Source organism: Acanthaster planci, linkage group LG06 (assembly GCF_054643075.1).
Source record: "Acanthaster planci isolate LZ-2023a linkage group LG06, COTS_SCS, whole genome shotgun sequence".
Classification (NCBI taxonomy): Eukaryota; Metazoa; Echinodermata; class Asteroidea; order Valvatida; family Acanthasteridae; genus Acanthaster; species Acanthaster planci.
The window spans coordinates 15,287,107-15,312,130 of NC_141782.1; the positions used below are offsets into that span (position 1 = coordinate 15,287,107).

The 25,024-nt window shown below is 41.8% G+C and overlaps 1 protein-coding gene across 2 annotated transcripts; it reads right to left on the reverse strand.

Annotated features, from left to right (window-relative positions):
- Window positions 1–2,495: 2,495 nt before the first annotated feature.
- Window positions 2,496–22,778, reverse strand: LOC110989023 (sodium-dependent noradrenaline transporter-like). 2 transcript variants are annotated; one of them, XM_022253088.2, is made up of 13 exons: window positions 22,578–22,778; window positions 19,074–19,639; window positions 13,726–13,857; window positions 12,728–12,974; window positions 11,996–12,134; window positions 11,127–11,365; window positions 10,040–10,164; window positions 9,377–9,489; window positions 8,788–9,019; window positions 7,151–7,251; window positions 6,031–6,201; window positions 4,905–4,976; window positions 2,496–4,550 (listed from the first exon to the last, which is right to left on the reverse strand). In XM_022253088.2, exons 2-13 carry the CDS (start codon window positions 19,600–19,602, stop codon window positions 4,527–4,529), a joined length of 2,124 nt encoding a protein of 707 aa, XP_022108780.1. In that variant the 5' UTR covers window positions 19,603–19,639; window positions 22,578–22,778; the 3' UTR covers window positions 2,496–4,526. The 2 variants fall into 2 exon arrangements, with proteins under 2 accessions (XP_022108780.1, XP_022108781.1); XM_022253089.2 differs by having other exon boundaries at window positions 19,074–19,644.
- Between the last annotated feature and the right edge of the window lie 2,246 nt (window positions 22,779–25,024).

Consider the following 25,024-nt stretch of genomic DNA (forward strand, 5'->3'; position numbering starts at 1 on the left):
AAACATGACAATGAGAACTAGGTTATCAAAGGTATTAGTAGAACATTCACCACAGATATCTAAAAAACGGAGAAACACCGTTTTAAATTAGTTGAACATGAACAATTCGGTTGTGCAGCAGATCAATGCAAGGCAAGAGAAAGAAAGTTGGCCTAATGTTAATGGAACTTTAAACTTTTAACTTGCTGTTGTTCCCCCTTCCCATCCTAAAAAGTGGGCTTTTGATAAATTTTTACGCATAATAGAGCATTTCAACTTATTTTTTTTTTTACGTCTTTCGTGACATCGGGCAGCAGCTGAACAGATCCGCTACCGAGCATCGAAGCACGTTAAATTCTTGCAGACCATTCTCTGATCTAGACAACGATCACTCTTTGACTTTAGGAATTGGCGTACGTTCGGCCATAAAAATTTGCAATTCCTGTGCAATAAAACGTTGTATAATAACAAAAAGAAACCGCACTTCGCCGATCATGCGGAAATTTCTGCACATATATTTTTGTCTCCCTCATGTATTAATTATTTGAGACTGAATGCAACTGGAATATGGCTATCAAATTTGCATCTTTATGGCTCAGTTGTACTTTGCATTAATAATTCCATTCAGTCACGTGAATGTGTGCCGGCGACCACTGAGATGGGGAATGACTTTTCGTCCCAATACTCGAAAAGCGTGAGGGATTGTTAGACACCACAAGACACTAGAGGGTGTTGTTCGCGATACAAATGTACACCTCACGTATACTTAAGCCCTTGGCCATACGACAAACGGCTTCATTAAAGCATCTGCATATTTTCCCCCTTTTTTGTATTGCCGCATATTTTTTGGTTGTTGGCGGGTTCAAAAAATACCTCTCAACCCGAAAAAGTACGGGCGGGGGTTAATCCAATAGCCCATGCCCACATCAAAAAATGAGGGGATTATACCCCTACGCTGCTGGAAGTTATACCCCAGCAAAGAAGAATTAAATCATGAATTCATTCTTGTTTGTCTTATATTGGGGCATATCTCTGCAAGGCAAATTGAACTACATGAAAAATGGCAATAAATAGCAGTTGGCTTTTTACGTTTAAAGGAAGCAAGCTAACTATCCTTAAAGCTCAAATGCTCATGCATACGGAACAATTTCTGTAACAGCAATATAAACAAGATCTAAATACCTCTTGTCATTAGATATTAAGGTGGTAGCTTTTCTTTCTTAGAAAATCTTGTCAGCAAATACATTTTACAGAAGGTGCTGCTTTCTTTTGTTACACGAGGCATCACTTGTCAGAAGAGCACAAGAAAAAGTACAAAACGTCGTCTCACAGTTACCTCTCAGCAAAATTTTGGAAAAGAAAAATCATTTCAACTTACCAAACAAGCTACATAACACAATAAACAAGATAAAGTGGAACTTACTCCAAGAACACGAAGCAAAGTGTGATATTTGTTCACAGAGCAATACACAACTGCTCGGCCTATATTACGCTTTAGTTCACTAGTTTTGAAATTTCATTGGTATAAAAAGCAAAATGTTGAAGTTTATCCCTTTTACTGCCGCAATTGAGTTGGAAAGTCAAAGTAAGATTCTAAAATCCCTTTCTACAGACTGAAAGTCATGCAAATCCTATTTCGTGTCTCCTTAAAATGACCTGTATTTGCCTGCCCTAGTTTTGGCGACACATTACAAAGCTATCTCCATACAACGGCCTACCATTAGCAGCGTCATGTAGGTCGGGAATGGGTATACACGTTTGCCTTAACCCCCCCCAAAAAAAGGGGGGCACATTTTGAACACTATATGGGACAAATTTCTGGTTTATTTTCTGGGGGTTTTGTTTTCAGATGACCCAACTGTTTTTCGTTTGCTGTATTCACTTCTGAACAGTACACGTACACAATTACAGGGACACCGATACCGTATGGTTTGTAATCGAAGTGATTACTATGTTGATTAATTCAGTTGGGGTTCCAAGGCTGCACTGTAAACCAACGTTGAGTTTTATTGTCTTTTTGTGTATTCTTGAATATCCGATGAGGAATACATCGAAACAATAACCAAGGCTTACCGCATAATCTCAGCATAATCATCCATCCACCTGAATTTGTTGAGCATCCTCTCACCGCTGAGTGATGGAAAGATTTTGGGACAAACAAGCAGCACATTGTACTTTACCCCCAAAATATCATTTTCCTGCACATTTGCTATCTATCTTGTAAAAAGTCGTCATGTTTGCCTTAAAATTGCTCATAATTATACCACACATGCCTTTAAAAAATCATCCACAGTAAAAAAAACTTTAGATAGAGTAATTTTCAGAAATGCTCATTATAATCCAGTCATCGTGAGAGCTTGTTATTCCTTACAAAATCAGCATTTTTAAAAATCATCTACTGTTGATCAGCGTGTATAGCAGCTAGCAAGGTTTTATTAACATGTGATTTTTACTTATTAATGTAGGTTAGAATTATTTATGTTTGCAAAGTGAAGAGATCTGTAATTAAGTTAATCTTTCGCTTTCGTACCTCCAACTTTATTGAAAGCAAAATTTTGTTCATTTTTAGAGTACAACCATTACCTCACATAGGCCAAATAAGGACCTTATAAACGATAAAAGATATCCAATATTATACACCTATAGTTTTACGATTGGGCCGTGGAAATTGATGAAAAATAACATGAATGAAATATTACAGTTTTCAAACTTTGTTACATAAACTAAAACTCGAATGCCTCATAACGAACTGTACAAATTAGAGTATAAAGAATAGGTCGTTTCTTCATATCGATAAGGCTTATATAATTTGGCTATGACTTCTGCTTTCTAATTTGTTATGAAGTAAATACGTTTGACTTTCATCTGAAAAACAAGAAAAAGCTAATGCTGAAATTTAATATTAAATAAATACAAACATAAAACACGATGTTTGAACAGACATTTACATCAAGAATTTTCAAAGCAACATACTAGAAATTTTCCAAAGAACTATTCACAGTGCGTATAACTTTGTCAGAAATAAACCCCTCTAGAAACGTACACGTGTATATATAGAAGTGATGCCGATGTACAGTACGTATTAATAAATCTGCACTGCAAAAACTCCGTTGTTAAAGTTACCCCCCAACGTTATCAGAGAACTATACACCAGCATTTTTCACTGATGTTAAAAATTTGGGGTTAATTGGTGTTACTTTTAACATCCTCCAGTGTATTGTAACACCTATAGGTGTGCAAAGTAACACCAGCAGTGTTAAAGTAACACCCTCTGGTGTGGTCATCTGATAACACCAAAAAGTGTTGATGTTAAACAGAGTTTTTAGAGTGTGGCTTCACAGTACGAATAACAGTACTTGCTCGGGGAGAGCAAGTCTAAATTCCATAAGAACGCGGTGGATGATTATTAATGAATGCTCAAAGGATCATCAAATTGGAAGGTTAAAGTGTGATTTAAAACAAAATTGACTGATAAAAACAATCCTTATGTTACAAAATAAGCTATTTATCCCGCAAAAATAAAAAAGAGAGCTTCAGGTGGAATGGACTTTGCCTTAAAATATAAAAAGGATTAAATACCTGAAAATGTTTTCGCACAAACTGAATAATAAGATAAGAATGTGATTAGCGGAAATTCAAAACGTCTCTGTGCGTGTATGATTCATCAAATCGAGGGGAAAACAGCCTCGTCATTTACTGCAACTCAGCGCAACAGCACAGTCAATGTAGCACATGTGTTTGAATATAGTAACCAGTTGCCTTGTGTGAAACTGAACTGTACTACGGCAACAGTGACGAAACAGTTTTAAAAGTTGGGGGGGCAAGCCCCGGTAATTAGACTGAAAAGTCAAAATTATGAAGTTGCAATACCCCCAACGGCTGGCTGGCCCATAAAGTGGGGGGGGGCAAAATAACTATTCTTGAAAGGTAGAGGGCAACACCCCCTCCCCCCCCATTTCCGCCGCCTGTACGTTCACCTGGTAATGTATGATAAATAGTGCGTACCCGCATCTGCTAGGATTTCAAAACAGCAGCTGCAGCTGAAAATTGCAGTTCGAGGTAGGTTTCGTTCAAAACGTAAGGAGCAAGCCGTGGTACCAAGCCCTCTATTGGCATTATTAGGCCAGCTCGCTTCCTCTTACACGTGATATGAGAGTGCATTACGTTTGAAACACTTGCATTGTACGAGTATCGACTACTGACATCTACAGTCAAGAGTATGTTCACTCACTGCAGTCCTTCCTGAACATATTTTTTTATCTGCAGTCAGATGCGAACAGCGCCATCATCGTACGTTCCAGAGCCCATGAGATCGACGCGCATGTTCGAAACGAAACCCGAGTTGTTCTGCACAGCTCTCAATTCACGAGCCTTTTCTTGCGTTTAGTCACAGCGTCACCAAACTGTCGGGCAACAAGGCTCAAAACGCTTCTTACATTTACATACTTTTAACTGGGCCTATAAACAGAACACATAATTTGTAATTTTTTTCAGGTGCCTTATCTTGCTGGAAGCTGTTCATCATACCGAACAGTCTTGTTCAGTGCTCATAGTGACAACCAGTGTTTCCTCTGTTGAGAGAAAGCAGAAATTGACATCGGAAATAGTTAGCAGTAGCTGCAAATGTGACCTTCGATGTGAATCCTCAAGTTTCATGGAAAAAAACTACAATGCCGAAAAAATATTACAAATTCTAAATTCTTTGCACGTTATTTTTCCTATCCATGGGTTCCGGAAGCGCGCCATCGGGGGTCAACTTTCAGGCTCTATAATACCACACTCAGCGTTATTTATTTTGATCTATTCAAGGTAAGGAACCGATCACTGTTGTAATGTAAACATATCACGGTTACTTTTGAGAGGCTACCGTGTTCAATAGAATGAATGAAAATCGGTACATGTAAAATGCATTGTTTAATAATTACCTGGAATCTTCTCACGTCTCCCTTACGGACATCATTGTGTTCGTTCTTGGGTGTTATGAGAAAAGCCAATTTCTGCATTTAAAGAGAAAAATACCAACATTCAGCAATATGTTTCTTTTCGGTCAACTTTTTTTTTCTCGTCTTTTTCTGTGTGCGGCCTCCCTTCATAAACTGAGAACATTTTACTTCACGTGGTGAACCAGTCTCGAGTGAATTACGTCAAAAGAATCATTATTTCCAAACCAATAACGAAAGTAACACTGAGTATTTTCAAAGTCAACTCTCGAACAATACAGTTAGCACGAACACTGGCAACACATATAACAGACACGAAGTTCTAGTAGCTTCGTTGGTTCCCACACTTGGCCTAAAGGGTGGCCTAATTTCTGCAGGATGAAAGACGTCAATAATTTAAGCTGTATAACAGGTCTAAACACGTCCGTATGTACCTGAAACGTAAGCGCTGCAAGATAGAAGGCCCATTTTCAGGCAGTAACGGAAAACGATAACACCGCGCGATGTTTTACGTTTACACAGGACCCGAAATTCGTTATATTAATAACAAACACTTATGACGTAGCAGCCACACCTAAGTGGCCCGAACGCACAGTCTCAGCGAGGTATCTTTCGAAAAAAATTCTGGTTTCCAAACGCAGCGGCCTGTCGACCGCATGGTTATGCCGCTCTGAATGTTAACAACCCAAGAAACACTATCCGCCCCGAGCTGAAGTGCGCCCCCAATCGGCAAAAAGAGAGACAGGTGGTTACAAGCGGGTTCTTGCACGCGTTCTGCGTGTATATGCGCCTATACGGTGAGTACCCAAAACACACCCAATTTTGTTCCGCTCGGAGCGGGTAGGTTTTTATTCTTTTGACCAAGCAGGATTTTGCTAATGTGCGTGTGTATAAGGGCTTTATCCGGCTCGTAAGTGTGACGTCACTTCAGTTTAAACCACGCCCACTACACATACACTGCACATAGAGTTACATGCATATCGCATCGCCGTTTACATGGAACGATGGAACCAGAAGTCGTGGCGCGTCCGCCTTTGTGACGAAGTCACTAACCGGATAGCAATGCGCTCATCATGAATAGCGAAACGCAACGTCGCCAGACTTCACCTACCGTTTTAAAACCGTCTCCCTCTGCCTTGAACACGTTGACCACGGCAAATATCGGCACGAAAATCATGGAGGAAATGGCGAGGAGCCATCCGAATGCCTGACCCCACGGCGGGTACACGTAGTCGTCGTAGGTAAGAGGCTCGCTCAGTGCCAGACTAACAAAGAATACAAGCTGGATGGGAATTCAAGAGAGATGAATCGCATTAAATCAGAATTATGAAACGCCGTGTCACTAATAGTTACAGAAATAGCTACCCCAGCACTGTACTCTATCGATGTATTTTACTATTCACTATCAAGGAATTATTATATTTAACCTTAAAAAGCTTTTTTTATACCATCTTACAGCGGGAGGGGACAAATTTCGCCTACCCAAGATACCAGCCGTTCCATGCCTGATTAAAAAAACCTTACCATTAGGCCCCCCCCAAAAAAATGACTCCGATTTCTGGTCAGCGTGCGCGTTACGTACGCGGCCGGCGTTACGTACGCGTGCAGTTGCGATGGACTTTGTGCGTTATACGTACATCATCCCCAGAAAAAAACTGAGGGGCCAAAAAAACTGCTTCGCCACACCACTTTTAGAGCCAACTCTTGACCAGAAACCAGAGACTTTTGGGGGGCTTATGAGAACATTATAAGTTTTAACTTAACTTGACAAAAGACTTTGCGATTACCGTATTTTTCATTCACGCCCTTACGAGCGTCAGCCCGTGTGCACGAGCACATCAGTGAGAAAAGTTACCATTTTTGCCGACCTTTATGAGAAAAAATTACATTTTGCAAAAACAGTATGTCCAATTTTCATCAAGTTAATGAGAAAATGAAATTACAATGAGAGAATAAAATTAACCAGCAAAAAACCATACGACTTGGCACGGGAAATGTGTTACGACAATACTTAAAAACATTCTTTTAGGGTTAATTTGAAATCCCTACGCATGTTCAATCCAGAATAAATACCGCTTTCATCTCACCGTGCCAACCTAATTACCCTTTGTTTCCCTCATTGTAAAGCTTGAAAGATCTGCTTCACCTTCTCCCAATGCATACCTGTAAACGATTACATAATTGAAATTAACAAAAAAGGAAAACAGAAAAACAGCAAATAAAAAACTCACTGTTAAGAAAATAGGAGCAAATATCTTCCAGCAAAGTCTCCACCAAATTCCTGGCTTGAATCCCAACATCTCTTTTATGTTGTCAATGAAGTTATCAACTCCTGAAGTATAATTCGTAACATTCTTGTGACAGACATGGAATGATTATAATCCACATTCATTTTGAATTTGTATCATGAAGCGTTAATTGTGACTACACCTTTCTGCCAAAATTTATTACATGCAAGAACGCTCTTCTATCTTAATTTGTTGAGTTCTGTGCTGTGTATAATTCCCAAGTTTCCAATCAAAGCAGCGTTCGCAACGAGTGGCATTTATGAGTCCGTGTTGGACCATGAGAGGGCGCAATTTCCCTAGTACGTCGTTCGTCGCCCAGCGCCCTGTTTTGGCGCTGGGAAGGGCTGATGGCCTTGCACAGATTTTAGTAAGGGAAACACGTCACGCGGGGTCACAGCTAACGACGCGCAGAGCATTGTGGGTAGATTTCTGCTAGGCGCGCGAGCTCGCTCAATGCGTTACACAAGCAGCAGTTTGCAATTCGATATTTTTTTTTCTTTTTCTTCCTCATTGCTGGAAATATTCTCACTAGGCCTACACTTTAAAGACCTTTTCACTAATAAATTCATAATTATGCACGCATGCACACAAATGTCCTTGGCGGCAATTAGGGCAAGCGGGCCATTGAAAATGTACAGGAGTGAGACTTTGATGATCATTTTCTCTCAGGTGTTTCGGCTTTGTTGAGTTTTTCTTCAGAAAGTCCCATTAAATCGTATTTGCTATTAGTTTCTAATTTAAGTGGAATTTTTAGACTTTATAATCGTGATTTTTCCTGTGCGCACAAGATCGCCGTTTCTTAGTATGGCCTCGTCCATCATAATTAGTATAAACTACATTGTAAGTGTTCTTGGAGCCAACCTGTGCATTTGTAAAAACATGTAGGGGCCTAGTGATGTTCGATGTACATGTACCGGTACTGTACCCATTCGATTCGCTGCTTTTTACAATTGGGAAATCTGAAGAACCAGATCCCTTTCTCTTTGGAATCTGCACTTTGTCTTGTACAACCCCAAACACAACAACTGGATACCATTTCTTTCGGTAGTACTCTAAGCTATGACCAACTTCAATGGGAGGCTATGCACGTACAGTATATATGTACATTGAACGTAACATAATAACAAACACGATTTAATAGGATTTCCTGGAAAAAAAATGAACAAGGCAAGAAAACTTGAGAGAAAATGGTCATCAAAGTTGCTCCCCTGTACGTTTTCAATGGCTCGCTCAAACTTCTTGCCGCCAAGGCCATTTGTGCGCATGCGTGCATAATTCTGAATTTATTGGTGAAGAGGTCTATTCGTTCGTCCAAGATTGATCAAGATATCCAATGATTTGAAAAATATCGCCAAGTGACTGGGATAAGTGATACTTTGTGAAAAGACAATTTACCACACTGTGTTTGTGCCAAGGCCATGTTTTATTATAGCCGAGACTTTGCTCGTGGCGAATCAAACGACTTGGCATGAAATGCACGCGCTACGGGAGGGTCGGTATCAGCACACTGAATACTCCCTAACAACATGGGCTCTTTTCAACCAACGAAGGGGTGTTTCTACTCCAGGCCGGATACTAACCATAAAGCCATGATATGATGATCGCTTCTAGCATGACCACGAAGAGAAGGGAGGCGCCGGCCGCGAATCTCTCCTGCAGCACGAACATGTAGATCCCACCGTACGTGACGTTGAGCAACGCGCAGAAGAAAACGCTTACCACCACGCCAAGGGTAAGGAGTTTGCGGTGGTTCTTGAAGTACTTCGGAAATCGGTCCGTGAGGCCTGATATGACGGCTTCCAGGCCGCCGAACTGTGGCGGAAAAGCAAAGGGAAAAATTTTAGGAAAACTTTGGTAATTAAGATTATTGTTCGTGATATCCGTATTAAACGTACACGGTGTTCGACATTATGCATTCTAACGAGATGTATCTTGCACGAAAAAAAACCTAGTTCCCGACAACTGACATATTAATACTGCGATATGTGCGGTGACAGGTTTATTGATATCTTGAAGCAATTTGGGGGCCAGGAGTTTGGGCCTCAGGATCGAGATGAAGGGGGCGTGGCAGCCCTCATAATTACGTCACTGTTTCCTGAACGCTTAGAGGAGACCAGCTTGTGCTCAGCCATGTTCGTATACTACACTGTGGAGGGTAAATTTGCTCACCGAGCTATCGAGACCTAACGTGATAAGCATCAGATAGAATATGATGGACCAGAAGACAGAACCGTCCATGGTTGCTATGGCTTCTGGGTAGACAACAAATACGAGTCCAGGACCTGACAACAAAAATGGAGAAGGCAAAACAATATTAAATCAGCAGTTAAGTGCTTACATGCATAAGCTGTACTAATTCCGTAACAGCAACTAGTAAAGATCCGTAACACAGAACAGGTGTCGTTGAAAACCCCATAACTTTGCTTTGTTTGCATCCTCGATACCAGTGGATATTCGTTTGAGGACACTGCAAAACAGCATCTCAGCAGATTAGAATGCTTTGATTGCCTTGAATGCTTTGATTTGAATGATTTGAACGCCGGGGGAGCAGTCACTCTGAAGTCTCTTTTTATTGAAATAAATTATATACGAAGGGTCTCACTGCATTTCACTTTCGTTCTGTAGTACAACATTCACAGCACGGCATGCTAGAAAATTTTGACCGCTCGGTCTGGCTTTGGTAAGGTATAAGGTAAAGGAAAAAATCCGAAAATCCAAATTTTATCTGCAAGACGCAGTCAAATTCCATCAACAGACAATATGTAGGACGACGACGAGGAGGCCTTTAAAGCCAGATGCTAGATGTCCCCTTCTGTCCATGGCTTGCTATACCTTCTGTGGCAACGTCCTTGATATCTTTGCCGGTGGTCTCTGACATGTATCCCAGCACGGCAAACACGACGAAGCCGGCGAAGAAACTCGTCACACTATTGACTGCGCTGGTAAAAAGAACATCCCTGTTTCAAGGGCAGGAGGACAGAAAATAGAGACACAATGAATGTCAAGGCTTGCTTTAACTCAATCCATTGCACTTGCACATGAACTTAGCTTTCCAGTAAAAGTCAACATTTTGTTGGCCAGTCTTAGCCACATGTTTACCAAGTCTTTGAGCACTGATGTATTGGAGGGAGGAGAATAAAATTACAAACTTTGCATGGATAACGGAACAGTGTATCAAAACTTTAAAAGTTTATTTACGATGGCAAAAGTAGGTCTAATATCAGGGATTTTTCTCTATTTCCTGGTCACAGCAATAATTTGTATTTAATTGCAAGCAAAAGCTACAAGTATTGCTAGGATATTACTGGCCCTGCTAGTCCGGCTAAGATGTAGGCAGTCATCAGGCATTTTTGGAATGTTTTCTATTATTCGCCGGTGGCGACCATCATTGAACACTTTGAAGTGCCCGAGTTACAACTCCTTCTGTGTCCTTCCTCTATGGTCTGGTGTAGTCATCTGATAAAACCCAGGGTGTTAAATTAACACCACAGTTTTTACAATGTTCTGTCTAGAGGTGAAATACTGCCCGATTCAGTGCCAAAAAAGGTGAAATAATGCCAGAATCAAAAGAGTGACGGATAAGGTGTGTGCCAGTGCTCGAAAAGATTATTCAACCGGGTGAAACGGTTTCCACAATGTTTGATCTTGCATTCACTTTTGTATAATTCTGTAAAACTAGAATTTGGTGGAAAAGGGCCTGACCTGCTAAGTCCTTATTAATTAGGCTGATGAACCAAATGTTAGGACAATAAATCATTCTGGGAATGGACTACAAATACGGCATGATGCAAGATGGAAGATCCAAGGCAGCAAACATTAAGTTATGGTTGCGAAAATTACACCGATTCACTCTGATCTATCTTAAAATCTACATTAAGTTAAGTTAAATTTGACTTGGGACAAGATTACAAAATATTACTTGTAAATATTATTGTGGAATTTATTGTAGCTGGCGTAAGCCAAGTGAACACCGAACCCAGCGCCGGTTGAAAAGAATATCTGGACCGCTGCGTCGATCCAAACTTGGGCTTCGAGGAGGCGACCGAAGTCCGGAGTGAGGTAGTAGAGGATGCCCTTGCCGGAACCCGGTAACGTGCAGCCATGGATGAGAAGCACCAACAGGACTATGTACGGTAAAGTTGCCGTCACCCAAACGACCTAGAAATTTTAACATTGTCATATATTAAACATATCACTTCCAAACCTCGGACTTTATTGTGCTGAAATGCTGATGGTGTAATCGCGATAAGGAAACCCGAATATTAAACAGCAAGAGTACTTTGGTTGGCGGCATAGTAATTGTTTTGGAAATTGACCCAAGCTGATTTACCTATCAGATCTGTTTCTTGTTTTTGCACCACCAAAATGTCCGCTTAGCAATTGATTTCTTTTTTTTTTTAATCCTTGCACTAGGAACAGTGTGAAAGTGTACCTTCACCCTTCTGTATCGAGCCACTGAAACACACCCCTTCCTCTGGAAGGACCATTTAGACAGCCCTCACTTTGTATTTTGTCGGACCTTCACGGTGGATAAAATATAATCATTTCCAATTGCAGACAGGAGGGGAGGACACGACAGGCTGAGCCATGGAAGGTAGTATATCCACCTCTGAAGGTTCGAGGACCCACTTTCAATGAACTGAAATGTCAGCAACCGCAACCTCGGTATGACATTCCGACGGAAAGACTCTAAACGGCCAAGGCGAGGAAGGTACGTATACCCACCTTCTCCGAGGGGTTGACGACCCATTTCCAATGACCTGCAATGGACTCATCAGGGAAACTTACCTTTCCTGAGGACTTGACCCCTTTCCACAAGGAGAAAAACAGGACAACCATGACAGCGAGCAAACACAGAACCAAATCCCACTTCAGTCCGACTAAGTCGTGCAAACCCTGGCTCAGATGCATTTCTAAAACTCTCCGTCTGCAAAATCAAACGTTGCACCTCATAATCTCGACTTCAAATTCAACTTTCCTGACCTTGTAACCTTTAAGGCATTTACATTTTTGCAGTATAGCAGTGACCGATATTGTTGAAGGTTAGACTGACTAAAACCTGCATTTTGTTTAGTGCAGTAGCTCATTTTTACTTATCGTGATTCACATATAGATCTTTTTGCTCCCTATCACTGATATGATGCGCCAGGGGTTCATGCAGCAAGTAATACACCCATATTATAAATGCCCATGCTTGTTGTAAAACACAAAATCCCATTATATTCTCACTGAGTAACTGCGCAATTTGAGGCAACAACTCTTGCCAACCTTGGGTTGATCATTCTGCAAACTTTAGAGACCAGTCAAATGAAACGGCGTTAATTGTTTGTGAACAAAAGGAAGGCCAACAACCCTCTATAATGAACGCTGAGAACATGGTAAAACAATTGAAGGCCACATGTGTATTTGTTCTCCTGTAATGTTCTGTTTAGAGACGAGAAAAGAGGCGTCATAAAGACGTTATCCAACAAAAAAAAAAAAAACAAGCAAAATATAAATTGAAACACGAGGAAGGTCTACTCGTAATATTCCTTGGCCGGCGAGTTGCCTGTGCTGGAGTTGACTAAAAACGCCTCGTCACCGACCCTAACCCACGACTCGTTAAAGGACCCGTCGAAGCACAGTTGCGTGTTCCATTCGTTGCTGCAGTCTGACCAGGGTAACACCGACGTGAACGAAGCGAACAGGTAGTAGATAGACCAGGCTATGATGACATTGTAGTAAAAAGCAACATACCAGGCTATGAGAACCACGGCCCAGCCAAGACCTGCAGAGCAAGAATAAAGCAACATAAATTGAAACAAGGTTATTATTTCTTTTTGAAGCCGGTTGTTAGAACTGATATTGGTTCCCACCATTTAATAATCGAACAATGCTGACATGAGTGTAACCAACCGTCATTTCATTCTTGTTGATTTGATCAATCATTATTCAATTGACACATCTCTGAAAGAAACGTCTCTTAATTCGTCTGTAATCAGATGAATATCGTGAGGAACAGAATAATACCTGTAAAGCAGCATTAATTTCTCGTCCAGCTGGTACCACAGATACGGGGAAAATGTAAGCATTTAATTTTGCTACCTTGGACCCCAGTGCTACACAGATGCACATTTTTGCCATAGATGGGATAAGAAAGCTAATACAGAGCCATGCAGATCAACCGACGCCGTTAGCAGAACTATAAAAACATCCATAAGGTTTTGCATAAAAAATATGTGAATAACATATTCGTTTCACGCTTGATTCAGTTTAATTCTAAACCTATAGCCTTGCACTGCAAAAAGAATGAGGTGTTAAATTGGTGTTACTTTAACACCCTGGGTGTTATCAAAGGACAACACCCAGTCTCTCTATCCTCTGATAAAACACAGGGTGTGAAAGTTAACCCAACAGTTTTTACAGTGCAAAGACCCTATACATTTTATTCTGGGGCCCACGTAACCCCCCCCCAATATTGTTTTGATTCTTTCGCCATATAATTCTATTTTCTACCATCGAGCATAACTTCACAGTACCTTGGGAAAGTGGACATATGCTCCAAACATTGATTGCCCCTTGTCGAAAGTACTGTCCCAAAGCTAGCTCCATGTACAGCATGGGAAGGCCGCCGAAGATCAAGAAGATCACGTAAGGAATTAAAAATGCACCTGAAATAGAAAGAAGGTATTAAACAAATGATTCAGGCATATTTTGATCATAGTTGCAGGGGACGGGAACTATGAACCCTGGTAAATAATGGGGAAACGGGACCCTTTAAAAGAAACTTTATTATGAGCTCCGAGCAAATACAAATAATGGTCCACACAGCAAATTTTAGAAGCAGATTCATCCACATAGATTATCTTTTCAAGTCGACCTACCAGAATTAGGAAGTTGGATTGACTACATAATTTTTCTTGCCAAGTCGTCTTTCCACAATTGTAAAGTCGACTTGACAACATAACTTATCTCGAAGAGTTGACATCGCGAAATTCCAAAAGCCTACTTGATGACATAAGTTATCTCGCCAAGTCGTCTCACCAAATAAGTGAGTCGACTTAACTACATAATGAATCTCGCCAAGTCGACATATTCCTAAAGTAGACTCGATGTCATGAAATTTCTCGCAAAGTCGACTTACTGGAATTAGGAAGTCGACTTGGCTACATCATTTATCTCGTTAAATACGGTGAATACGCTTTACAAGCCGACTTAATAAGAAAAATTATCTCGGTTAGTTTGAAACTTATATATGGGCGAGTTTTCGTGTCCGCATACCAACGACGTATCCCTGATCGTGATCCAGGTCCGTGTGAAACAAACACTGCCAGTAGCTATTATACTTGACAGTTCTGGGGCAACATTACCCATTATACATTACATGAACAGTTATCCACAGCAGATTAACGTAATGATGAAGCTGACTAAAATGTTTTCAAAATAAGACTTAATTCATTATGGGTAGAGCAGCCATAGCCAGTGGTCTCATGTGGCGCTCCTGGTGCTATTTCCTATTCAGACATGAGGCAAAGTTTATGGTTTTTTGACGTCTGAAGAGGTTTACAGTCGTCTCCTCCCAGTTCCGGTCGTTCTGTTTACGCAACCGTTAATTTTCCAGAAATACACAAACATTCGAATGCCCAAAAGAAGGGGCCAGGCTTCCGTGCCGTTTGAATAAAAGATTATCATGTGGAGCAAGTCTTTAATGGCCGGTTGACCGGACGTGTGCGGACCCTCGAAATGTTTCTGGCAAGGTCTTTGTTAGTTGGGCCTTGGGTCGAGTAAATTGGACAATTTGGACAACAGATTACGGGGATCAGAAAGATGGTGCCAACTGCCTGAGTGGTCTCCTCTTTCTTGGGAAAGTTTTCAGGCTTTCCAGGGGTGACGTCAAACGCATAAATTAGGCCTCACGAAAATAGCCCCTTGGAACCGTTCGGTTTTCATAAAGATGATGGACCGCCGTTAATTTGGAGAGAATAAAAGCGTTTTGTGTGTGGGTGTGTGGACCGGGGAGTGTTCGATGCGTGTAAATCGTGCTCTTATCATGCGTAAGGTACGGTATTGCACTCGGGCAGAAAATAAAAAGCAAAACAGAAAAAAACAAAACAAACAATAATAAAAATAGCAAAAAACCAAGCACAATCAAAGCAAGTTTGGACACTTATCGCGATGCTTTTCGTTCGCTTTGTAGGCGGACAAACATAATTATTGTCGATTCGTTTTGAGTGCAAGGGCACATGTCACATCTTACAGCAAGTATACATGTACACGGTTTGTCAAATGTATCCTTATTACTACAGTAATCGCATCTCATCAGTGCTTGACTTCTGAACTGGCATAGAAATAACTCAGGATAATTGCGTACTTTGTATCCCCAAATGTTACTGAAAAGTTCTTTGAACCTTTCCCACCTCAGATGGGTTCCCTGCAAACGTAAATGCATAGACCAAGGCAATCATACCTCTGAACACAAAATACATCTGTGTTATTCTACCGTTTATGTCTGCTGCTCATTTTTCTCTCGAGGTCGCGCAGGTCGCTCATACAAGTAATTCCTTCAGTTTGGTGCTTGCATTGCATTGCTACAAAAATCCTTGGCATTCTTTAACTGACTGCCGTGGTAAGACCTTCTCGTAAAATGTAGGACTGTATTGGTCGCGAAAAATTTCTAAGTACAAGGACAATCGCCCACGGAAGTTGAACCACAGTCGTAATTATTCCAGGTTAATGTAAAAAAAAAATCATAATCACACACTCAAAAAAACATAAACAACTCATTGAAGAAGTTATACTTGTTGAATTTGGGAATCGTGGCTTCTTAAAGCGAAAACAATTATAGAGAGAATTGACAGGTGCTTTCTTGAACTCTGTCAAATAGGGCAAAAGTCCCACGCTTACACAAAGAGTTGAGTTCCACATTTAGCGAAACCATAATTATCCTCCAGGTGACCAATGGTTACTGTGAGGACAATGAGTAAGGGTAATATTTGGGGTACCATAGTCCTTATTTTTCGACCCTATACCCACAAAGAAAGAAAATATATATAAAATTTTCCCACTATCTCCGCCCCCTTCGCTACCCCCTAGCTCGCCCGAAAAAATGCTCTCTCGCTGGCCCACTGCCCCGATGAAACACATTATAATGACGGTACTGCAGTACTTCCAAAGGACCCCACGACAAAAGATAAAAAAGAAGACCATTCTTCTGCAAAACTCCAAAGGGTTTACAGACCACAAGTGTATGCATTGTGGAAAGAAAATAAACAAGTTCAGAAAAGTCAGAGATTACTATCACGTGACTGGAAAACTGACAGGTGCGGTACACGCTTTTTTAATCTTCACTGAGAGTACTAACTCAAGGCATGTGCTAAAAAGGCAATAGAAGCATCAAAAAGATTTAAAAACGAAAGAATCAGCAGTTTGATTTTTTCAATAAGAAACGACAGGGGGGAAGTCGTTAATAATAAATGCGCTGAAGTTTTGCTTGAGTTAGAAATTGAAATAGTTTCTTAAAAGCTTTTTTAAAGTTTATAATAAAAACAAGAAAACAAGAACGAGCGAAGCGACTTTTAAGATCTACCGAGAATCACCAACTGCATCTGTGGGTATTTACCTTTCTCTACTAAGAAGAAACGACAAGAAACAATAAAAAAAATTTACAGACTCAAAAAAGAAGACATCAAATCCCAGATTTTGAGAGAGCGGGGAAAAAGAGAAACGACGTATCAAAAAAATTAAGAGGTTGTTGACCGGAATAAATTATGGAGAATACAGAGTGGAAACGTTGGATGTTGTAAGTAGAGCCGTGGGATTCCCGCAATTTGGGGGTCTCTTTCTGTTCCCGAGGGGGTGGTTTTAGGAGGGGACTTGCATGGGAGCTTTTGGAGTGTTATTTCTGTCCTGATTTCTGGCTTTTTCGCAATTTTGCGAAAAGACATTCTTTTTCTTCTTTTTTCTTCGTCTTCTTCCACTTCTTCTTTTTCTTCTTTTTCTTCTTATGACCCAAATCCCCTTTGTTTTTTGTTGGACGTTTTATCTACTTCAGATCTTCATCAAACCTAAGTCAATAATCAACCCCTAGGCATAGATGGACCGAGAAGAATGACGTCACGATGACTTCACCAAGTGATTTATTATTGATTTTTCACTATTTATTTCTGCCCATTGACTTTGTACACGTTTTCCAGGCAACCTTTTGGTTGCTCAGCAGTATGCAAATGTCATCAAAGTTACACCATGGAACGACTTTGAAGCAAAGATAATACTATTGTAATTACGTCATGATGACGTCATCAAGTGATTAATTATTACATTCCAAATACGTTACGTTAACGTTTTAAAATCCAAGTAAAATCAACCCTGAATTCTGTTTGCAGCAAGTGGCAGAGTATAATTTGGTTTTCATCTCGTGCGAGTAAAATCACGTGACCCTTCTTTCCGGTCGAAACCGGAAGTGGGTTTATTGTTTAAAAGTGGCAATACAAATTCTTAGCAATAGACCATTCCTGTATTCCTGATAGCCAACCGACAATAAATGTATCGATCAGACCAATCTGTCGGACACCTATAGGAATAGGTGTCCTGTCCTGAATGTGAACAATAATTTTTTTTCAAAACCTCAAAGATGCGCAAAAGCCCTGTGTTCTTTCCATGAGACTGACACACAACCTCTAGTTTCTTTTCCTTTCCATTGCTGCAAAGTACCAGCCCTTTTCTCTCTAACGACCTTGTGAGTGGGGCCAACGCCTCAGTAACTCGCGACGCAAGAGAGCAGAACGAGAATGGTGGTCTTGCTAGTGTTTGATTTTTCGCATGGGTGATAGTCAATTAAAAAGTACAAAACCTTGCTGGTACCGCGTGACGCACTGCAGTACCACTCATTATCATTTGTTTCAGCGGGGTGGTGGGGCCAGCGAGAGAGCAAAGTTGTTTCGGGTGAGAGGGAAGCGAGGAATGCAGAGATAGCGAGGGGGCAGCGAGACAAGTTTAGATATTTTTAGATATTTTCTCCTGTATAGGTAAAGGGAGAAAAGATGCACCCCGATATTACTCCTAATCAATGTCATGTGCATAGGCCTATCCAGCATGTGGGGAAGGGGTGGGGGAAAGTTGTACCCCTGATACTACTGATAAAGTACTGATACTTTCGAAACGGTACTTTCACTTTTGGGGGAAGGGTGGGTGAAGATTCTTTTACTGATGAAACAAAAAATGGACCATCGTTTGTAAAAAAAAAAAAAAAAAAAAAAAAAAAAAAACTTTGCCCCCCGCCCCACCCCAAAGCGTGGATACGCAAGTGCTCGTGTTAAGTTTCAGTTCAACTTTTTTTCCCCCAAAAAATACTCCCACAAAGTGACGTCTACCTTGATATGCAAGAGCATTTGGCAATCGATCAGTGTCGTTGTGGCCTGCATATAGGCCTATACACAGTAAAAACAACGTTTAGAGTTTAGACACTTTTTGTACCCACTTTTTCCTCACGTTTGGAAATGTGTTTAAACTCTGACGGCGGTGCGTCATTCCACATGTACGCAGCTCGAACTCAGAATTTCAGTATCTGCGGCTTCATTAATTAAAAGAGTCTTTAGATAGAGTACCTGGCAACACAGCTACAATAGGCCTGCCATAGTTATCGGTGGTTTTCTTACACACAGGTGGAAAGGAAAGATCGTGGCTTGTGTGATTTTAATAAAGACTGACAAAATTGTCGTCACTGTATGTTCAGCCTTAAAGGCATCCAGGCTGCGATACACAGTATGCATGCTTTAGACCTTTAGACTTGTTTACTTCCACATAAATGACAGAAATGTTTACTTTTCCGATTGTAAAAACTTGTACAGCTTCGTCATGAGTGCGTCGGCTATTTAACCTGTAAACTTACCTCCACCATTGCGATAAGCCAGATAGGGGAAGCGCCACACGTTAGCTAAGTCTACGGCAAAACCGATGACTGAGAGCAAGAAGTCGATCTTGCCTCCCCACGTCTCTCGGTCGTCCCCCGTACCACCGTCGTCAATCACGCCTAGCTCGTCGCCGTCTGGTTCCAGCATGATGTCGTGCTGGCTGGCCTTCACCTTCATCTCCATCGTGGCAGTGCTCGCGCCGTCTGCGGCTTTGAGCGCACTGCCGGGATGCTCGGCGTTCAGGGCTGTGGCCGGCTCTCGGCTGGATCCCGCGTGACCACCGTTGGCCGCCTTGTCGGCGCCCAGATTCACAAGTCCCGCCTCGTCATCCTCTGGAGCGCCCGCACTCTGCCGGCGGGTGCTGTGCGCGTGCCTCGCTGGTCCACTGCGGGCTCCGGTTCTCGGCTCGACCAGCCGGTCAGGTGCCGTGTCCTTATCTGAATTCGCGTCACTGCAGCCCAAGGTTTGACCCTCTGGTTTCAAGGATTTGCCTGCGCTCATGTTCATTAGATGGAACCACCTTCACCTCACTTCAGTGTTCCGGCTGCACTGAGCAAATACAAAAGGGAATTTGGGATCATTGTGGGAAATGCCTATTGCATTATAGCTATAGGCACTTTAAAGAAAACATACGACACAATTTCCCGTCACCCCCCCCCCGTGCTCCCCACTGGGGGAAAAACAGATGAATGGTTATTGAACAAGGCTAACAAAAACCACACCACTGAAAGCTGGTGCCCCCATGAGATGCTGGTGCCCCCATGAGACGCTGGTGCCCCCATGAGACGCTGGTGCCCCCATCGTATCTTGCTCAGGCAGATACGATGAATGTTTTTCCCGTTATTTTATGTTATTTCTTCCATACCCCTCCCGCAAGTTCCCTTTTAATAATCACTTTGTTCAGGTGGCATTGGCACGTAATTTCTGTATTCCCCACTCCATTTGTTTCTGAGTAATCTGGACTCACGTTTCAACCTGCACAGCTCGAAGGGCTTGAATCGCTGTGAGTCTGAGTGGCAACACGGAGGTGAAATGTCTGGGAACAACCCGGGGCTGCGCATATATTTTTTTACTGAGGGGTATTAAAACAATCATTTTCGATGACTTTGAACACCTCCGCACTACCTCAGCGTCACTAAGTGGCAGTTTTGTATATGACACAACTTTTGTCCTTCGACAACTCAAGTAGGACCCAGTCTGAAAATCCATGAGTGTCTTTTCTTTGCACGTGACGCGGACCAACAAAATGTGGGAAATCTTATTTTTACAACAAACACCCAGACACCTTTCAGCTATAGTACAACATGCACGCAGTCCTGCGTGGCAATGGTATTGGATTGCCAGCTGAGTTTGCACCTTACACTTCACAAAATCGAAGTGCAAGTTCATAACTGGCCAAACAGCGCGGGAGCGATTTCTTACACGCATTGTAAAGGAAAGGCCTAACCTCTCGTGAACATCGGAACAGCAGCGGAAATGGGTCGGAAGGAGTGGGGGCGTGCGGGGGAGGAACGCCCACAGTAGTCACAACAATCGACGATCACGATAGGCCTACATCGATTTCAGAGAAGGGTCACGAAAGTGTGTCGGGTGAATGCTCACTCGCCCGGCAATTCGGTGGAAATGTAGGGTTCGCGTGACATTAATTGCTTGGAAACACCTTTGTGTAACGCTCTACTCCGCTCAAATGCGTAAACACTATTTGAGGCCCCGCATTTGACAATGTAATTTTATAACATTCTAATAAAGCTCTTCTTGACATAATCAAGAGGGCGCTATTCTTGTGACGGCATTGAAGGGCGTTACTGGTCATTATATGTTCCAGTTTCCATTTACATTGGAAACTCAACATGTTCTGGGTAAAAACATTTTTGCGGACCATAGACTAAGACTTGAATCTTGACTTGAAGCTCGACGCACATCATTACGGATCCGCGCGAGCAACCACGTTACACCTCATACGGTTCTGTTTTATATTCAGCAACGTGAAAGTCAGTTATAATATTATCCAGTCAAACATTTTGGTTACAATAAAACATGATAACCGTCTGTTTTTATGGAGAATGTCATTTTTAATTATGCATTTTCAATTATGCAACTTAGCTAGACTGCACGGTTGACATTAGGAGCGAATTCCAATACTCGACTTCGGCTTCATTTTTATTACTATCGGACTTTGAGGTTGTAAGCGCAATAGTAAGTCTGATAGTGCCACAAAACACCAAGTAAGATACAAAATAGCCAAACATTACAGTATTTCAATATAAGTTTAACGCTTCAGGCCAACAATCGGAGATTGGTTTCATAGACGAAGCCTGAGACGGAGACAAAGTTGAGTATTGGAAAACGGCCTAGGTATCGAGTCCTGCGGAGTGCCTTTTTTTTTATAACACAACATGATTTGGAAATCCGACTTGAACAAAGGCTGTAATGCTGGGTTCTTGATTTTTTTTAAGTCCAACATTTCAGCAGGGGAAGCTTCCACGAGGCGTGAAGACTAGCCTCCTTTCAGGCCGGCCATAAAACCAATTTTCCCCAGAAGGTGCACGTTTTATCCCCAACTTTTCTGGATTAAAAGATATTGCTCCCGGGAGATCAAGGCGTTGAACGCACACCATTTTCGTTCATGTTATATAGATCCGGTGGAATCGGTCGCGAAAACATCCAGTGTAAAATCTGATTTCATCTAGTCTGTGCCCTCGATGGCCCAGCAGACCGTCAACCGGTCGAATTGGAAAGTGTGAAACCCAGGGTTTTACTGTTATAAACATTAAGCAGTCATGGTCAAACCAAGCAAAATTGATCAATTGAGTTGATCTATTGGGCTTAAATTTATTGTGGTCTCACACGGCGCGTAATGTTACAGGCTCCCGTTCACCGTTGGACAAAAGACGCTCTCGTTTTCACGTAGTTTGGTTAGGTAAAGGTCACAACATTTTGTGTGTGAGGGTCAATGTAAACCAGTGATTCAAAAGAATCGTTTGTTGTCAGTGCGATTTCTTTTCGTCACTAAACTTCTAAGGGGGTTTGTTTGGTAAATTTTGCTGTAAGAAACGCGCCGAATACGTCTGATATTTTTATCTGAAAATTCGAAGAGGAGGCCTGTAGGCCTACTGTCCCTCTTTGCCTATGTGTAGTAGAACGGGAAAGAGATTTCAAATCAATCTGCCATCCCTCAGTCTGACATGCAGCCTGTCTGCCGAATTTTTCCATGTTATGATGTTCAGAGCAACTATACAAGTGCACTGTATTGGGTCAACGCAAACACTATGCAGGTATTGTCAAAATGCACTTTCATTCAATGCTGTAATATGGATTTACGTAGCAGTATACTAAGGAACAATGCAAATCGACATCGTGCAACATTAGTTTGCAGACGTTCCATGCAGGCCCCTACTTTAAAGGAATTTGAATAATATAAATAAGCATAAAAACACTATAGGTCTAGTAAACCGAGTATGGCTTCATGAAGACACTCCTACCTGACTGTAAGGCCGGCAGTCCCGTCACCCAGGAAGAATTATTGGTCACAATGAAGGGAAAAACCCTCCAAGTCTGGCGACCAAGGTTATTCAACGGCCGGTTTGGACAAGTTGTGCTGTCGTCAAATCAAAGAAAGTTCACTGCATCAACTGTGTATACGCACGGCGCCTACTTCAATGGCGCCACTTGAATGACTACACAAATATCAGTCCATAACCCCCTGTGCTTACATTTGTACTTAGCGGTCCCAACTTTTGTTGACCTATTTTGAGCGTTCCATTTACAAAGGGGAGCCACTTCTTTTCAAGGTTTAGGTTGCTATGGAGAAAAAGTAGGCCACAAACACCTGAAGAAAAGAAAGAAACGGCACCTCGGCGATTCAGTTGGGTTCGGCTAGTCCGGAACATGTTTAGTAACATCATTTTTCAAAGATATTTTGCAAACATTTATGTTCTCAAGTCACTTTTGAAAGGTTTGCTGATAAGTGATGGGAATCAGTGCCGTTGTAACCGAACTTTACCAGTAATCCTTTTTGAACATTTACATAAAGATCTCTCCTAAACATATTCAGCGATCACCTTGTTGATTTGATTTGATGATGGCTCCGTTATTTGACTGACACAGAGCAAACGCCTCTTCCAGAGACTAAACCAAATGTGGCACACAATGTCTACCCCTGCAGCAACGTGGCTTCGACTTGTCAGGCAATTAGTTGCGATAACAAAAGTTACTTATGTAGGTTCTATCTAGCTAATGATCATGATCGTCACGGATACGGGCCGTCCATAAAGTACCGAGCATTGCCATGGTGTACAGTGGACTGTTTTTTTTAACGACAGTTTCCAGGGGTGCGTCTGCGATTTTCCAAGGGAGGGGGGTGAAATAAACATTTTAGGGTTGCGGCCGTAAAATTAGGGAGGTTGGGTAACCGGAAGCAAAACTGTTGTTTTTTACGCCTTTTTCACAATGTATGGGGCCTCTTTTCTCTCCCTCCCTCCTCGTTTTCTTCCCTTTTTATTTATTTACATGTATTTGCGAAAAGGGGGTCGTGCGCCCCCATGTCCCCTGGATTTGTCCCTGGTTTCTAGAGCAGGAAGGTTCCCTCGCTTCGATCTGAATGTCTGACCCAGTAGACCCTAATGGCAATAGTCACATTAGAGTATTTGCCTGACGAATCCCTCCGATGCTAGAACAAGATGGGCCCTATGGTGTACTATTTACGACACACATTTCTGCCTCTCTCTAGTCTCTTCCAAGGAGAGGCAACTTCTCGACACGACGGCCCGACGGCTCCCTCGCGTCGTGTCGTTGCGTCGCCTAGAGGGAGGCAGAAATGCGTGTCGTAACCAGTACACCATACGACCCAGATAACCATGTCTATTCCAAGGGAACAAGTGCCGTGCACAACAACGCATCCAATGTATCTGTGAATCAGAATTGTTTGTGTTCTTATAGAGCCACAGAAGCTCCATTTACAAGTAAATTGGAGGGTGATCAAGGGAGGACTCTGAACCATATTTTTAAAATCAACATTCGTCAATATTTATTCATATAAGAAATTTATATAAATGAAAAGGAATACTTTTTTTTTTACAAAAATGTTATTAATAAACTAGGAGCAAGTGAAACTTACATCCACATGGTTCAATGAAAAGTGTCTGCATTTGCTTTCTAACCACTCTCCATCGCCATTTTACTTCGGTCTTGAGTATTTGCAAACATCTGAAGACAACTTAAATGTCTCTTACTTTGGACTTAAAATAGTTGGAAGAGGTTTTTACAACCCCAAAACAGCAGAAACAGACAAGTTGGGAACAGCATGTTTGCACGCTATTTTGCACACTTTGAGTCATCGTGGCAAGGGAGGGAGTCCGCGGTAGTACCTGTGCATTTTGCAGAGCGTTAGGTTTAACTTTTTTTCCTTTTTTCTCATCGTCAATCTGCGAGGATCAGCTTTTTCTAACCATGTTTACACATAGAAAAGAAGTGTAAAAGCAGTGTTTTCACCCCCACCATTAGTCTGGTAGTATGCCCCACACCCGAGGGTGGGAAGTGTATAAAACGTCGGTATTTTATGAGTACGTATGGAGGGCCCCTTATCACGGTGGGTTATTGTCGCACCCTGGTGGATTATCTAGTGCAACTTTCTCTTCGTTCGTCCCCACCGCCTGCTGAGGACGCTCACTACAGAAGGCTACACTGTTGTTAGATGCATGATATTTCTGTTGAGCGCGCACAAGGAGTTCATTTACAAAGAGTGAACGCGAGACATCACTCCGCGAGTGCGTGAAACATGCGTACAAAGTACGAGTCATCAAGCGTCTGTAGCTGTGGCATGTTCCCTTCGAAATTTTTTTGTGAATGCCAGTTGCCCTTTTTCCAGCACCCTGTGAGGGCCAAGGGAGGACAAAAAAAAATTCGAGAGGGGGATTTGGAAATTATTTCA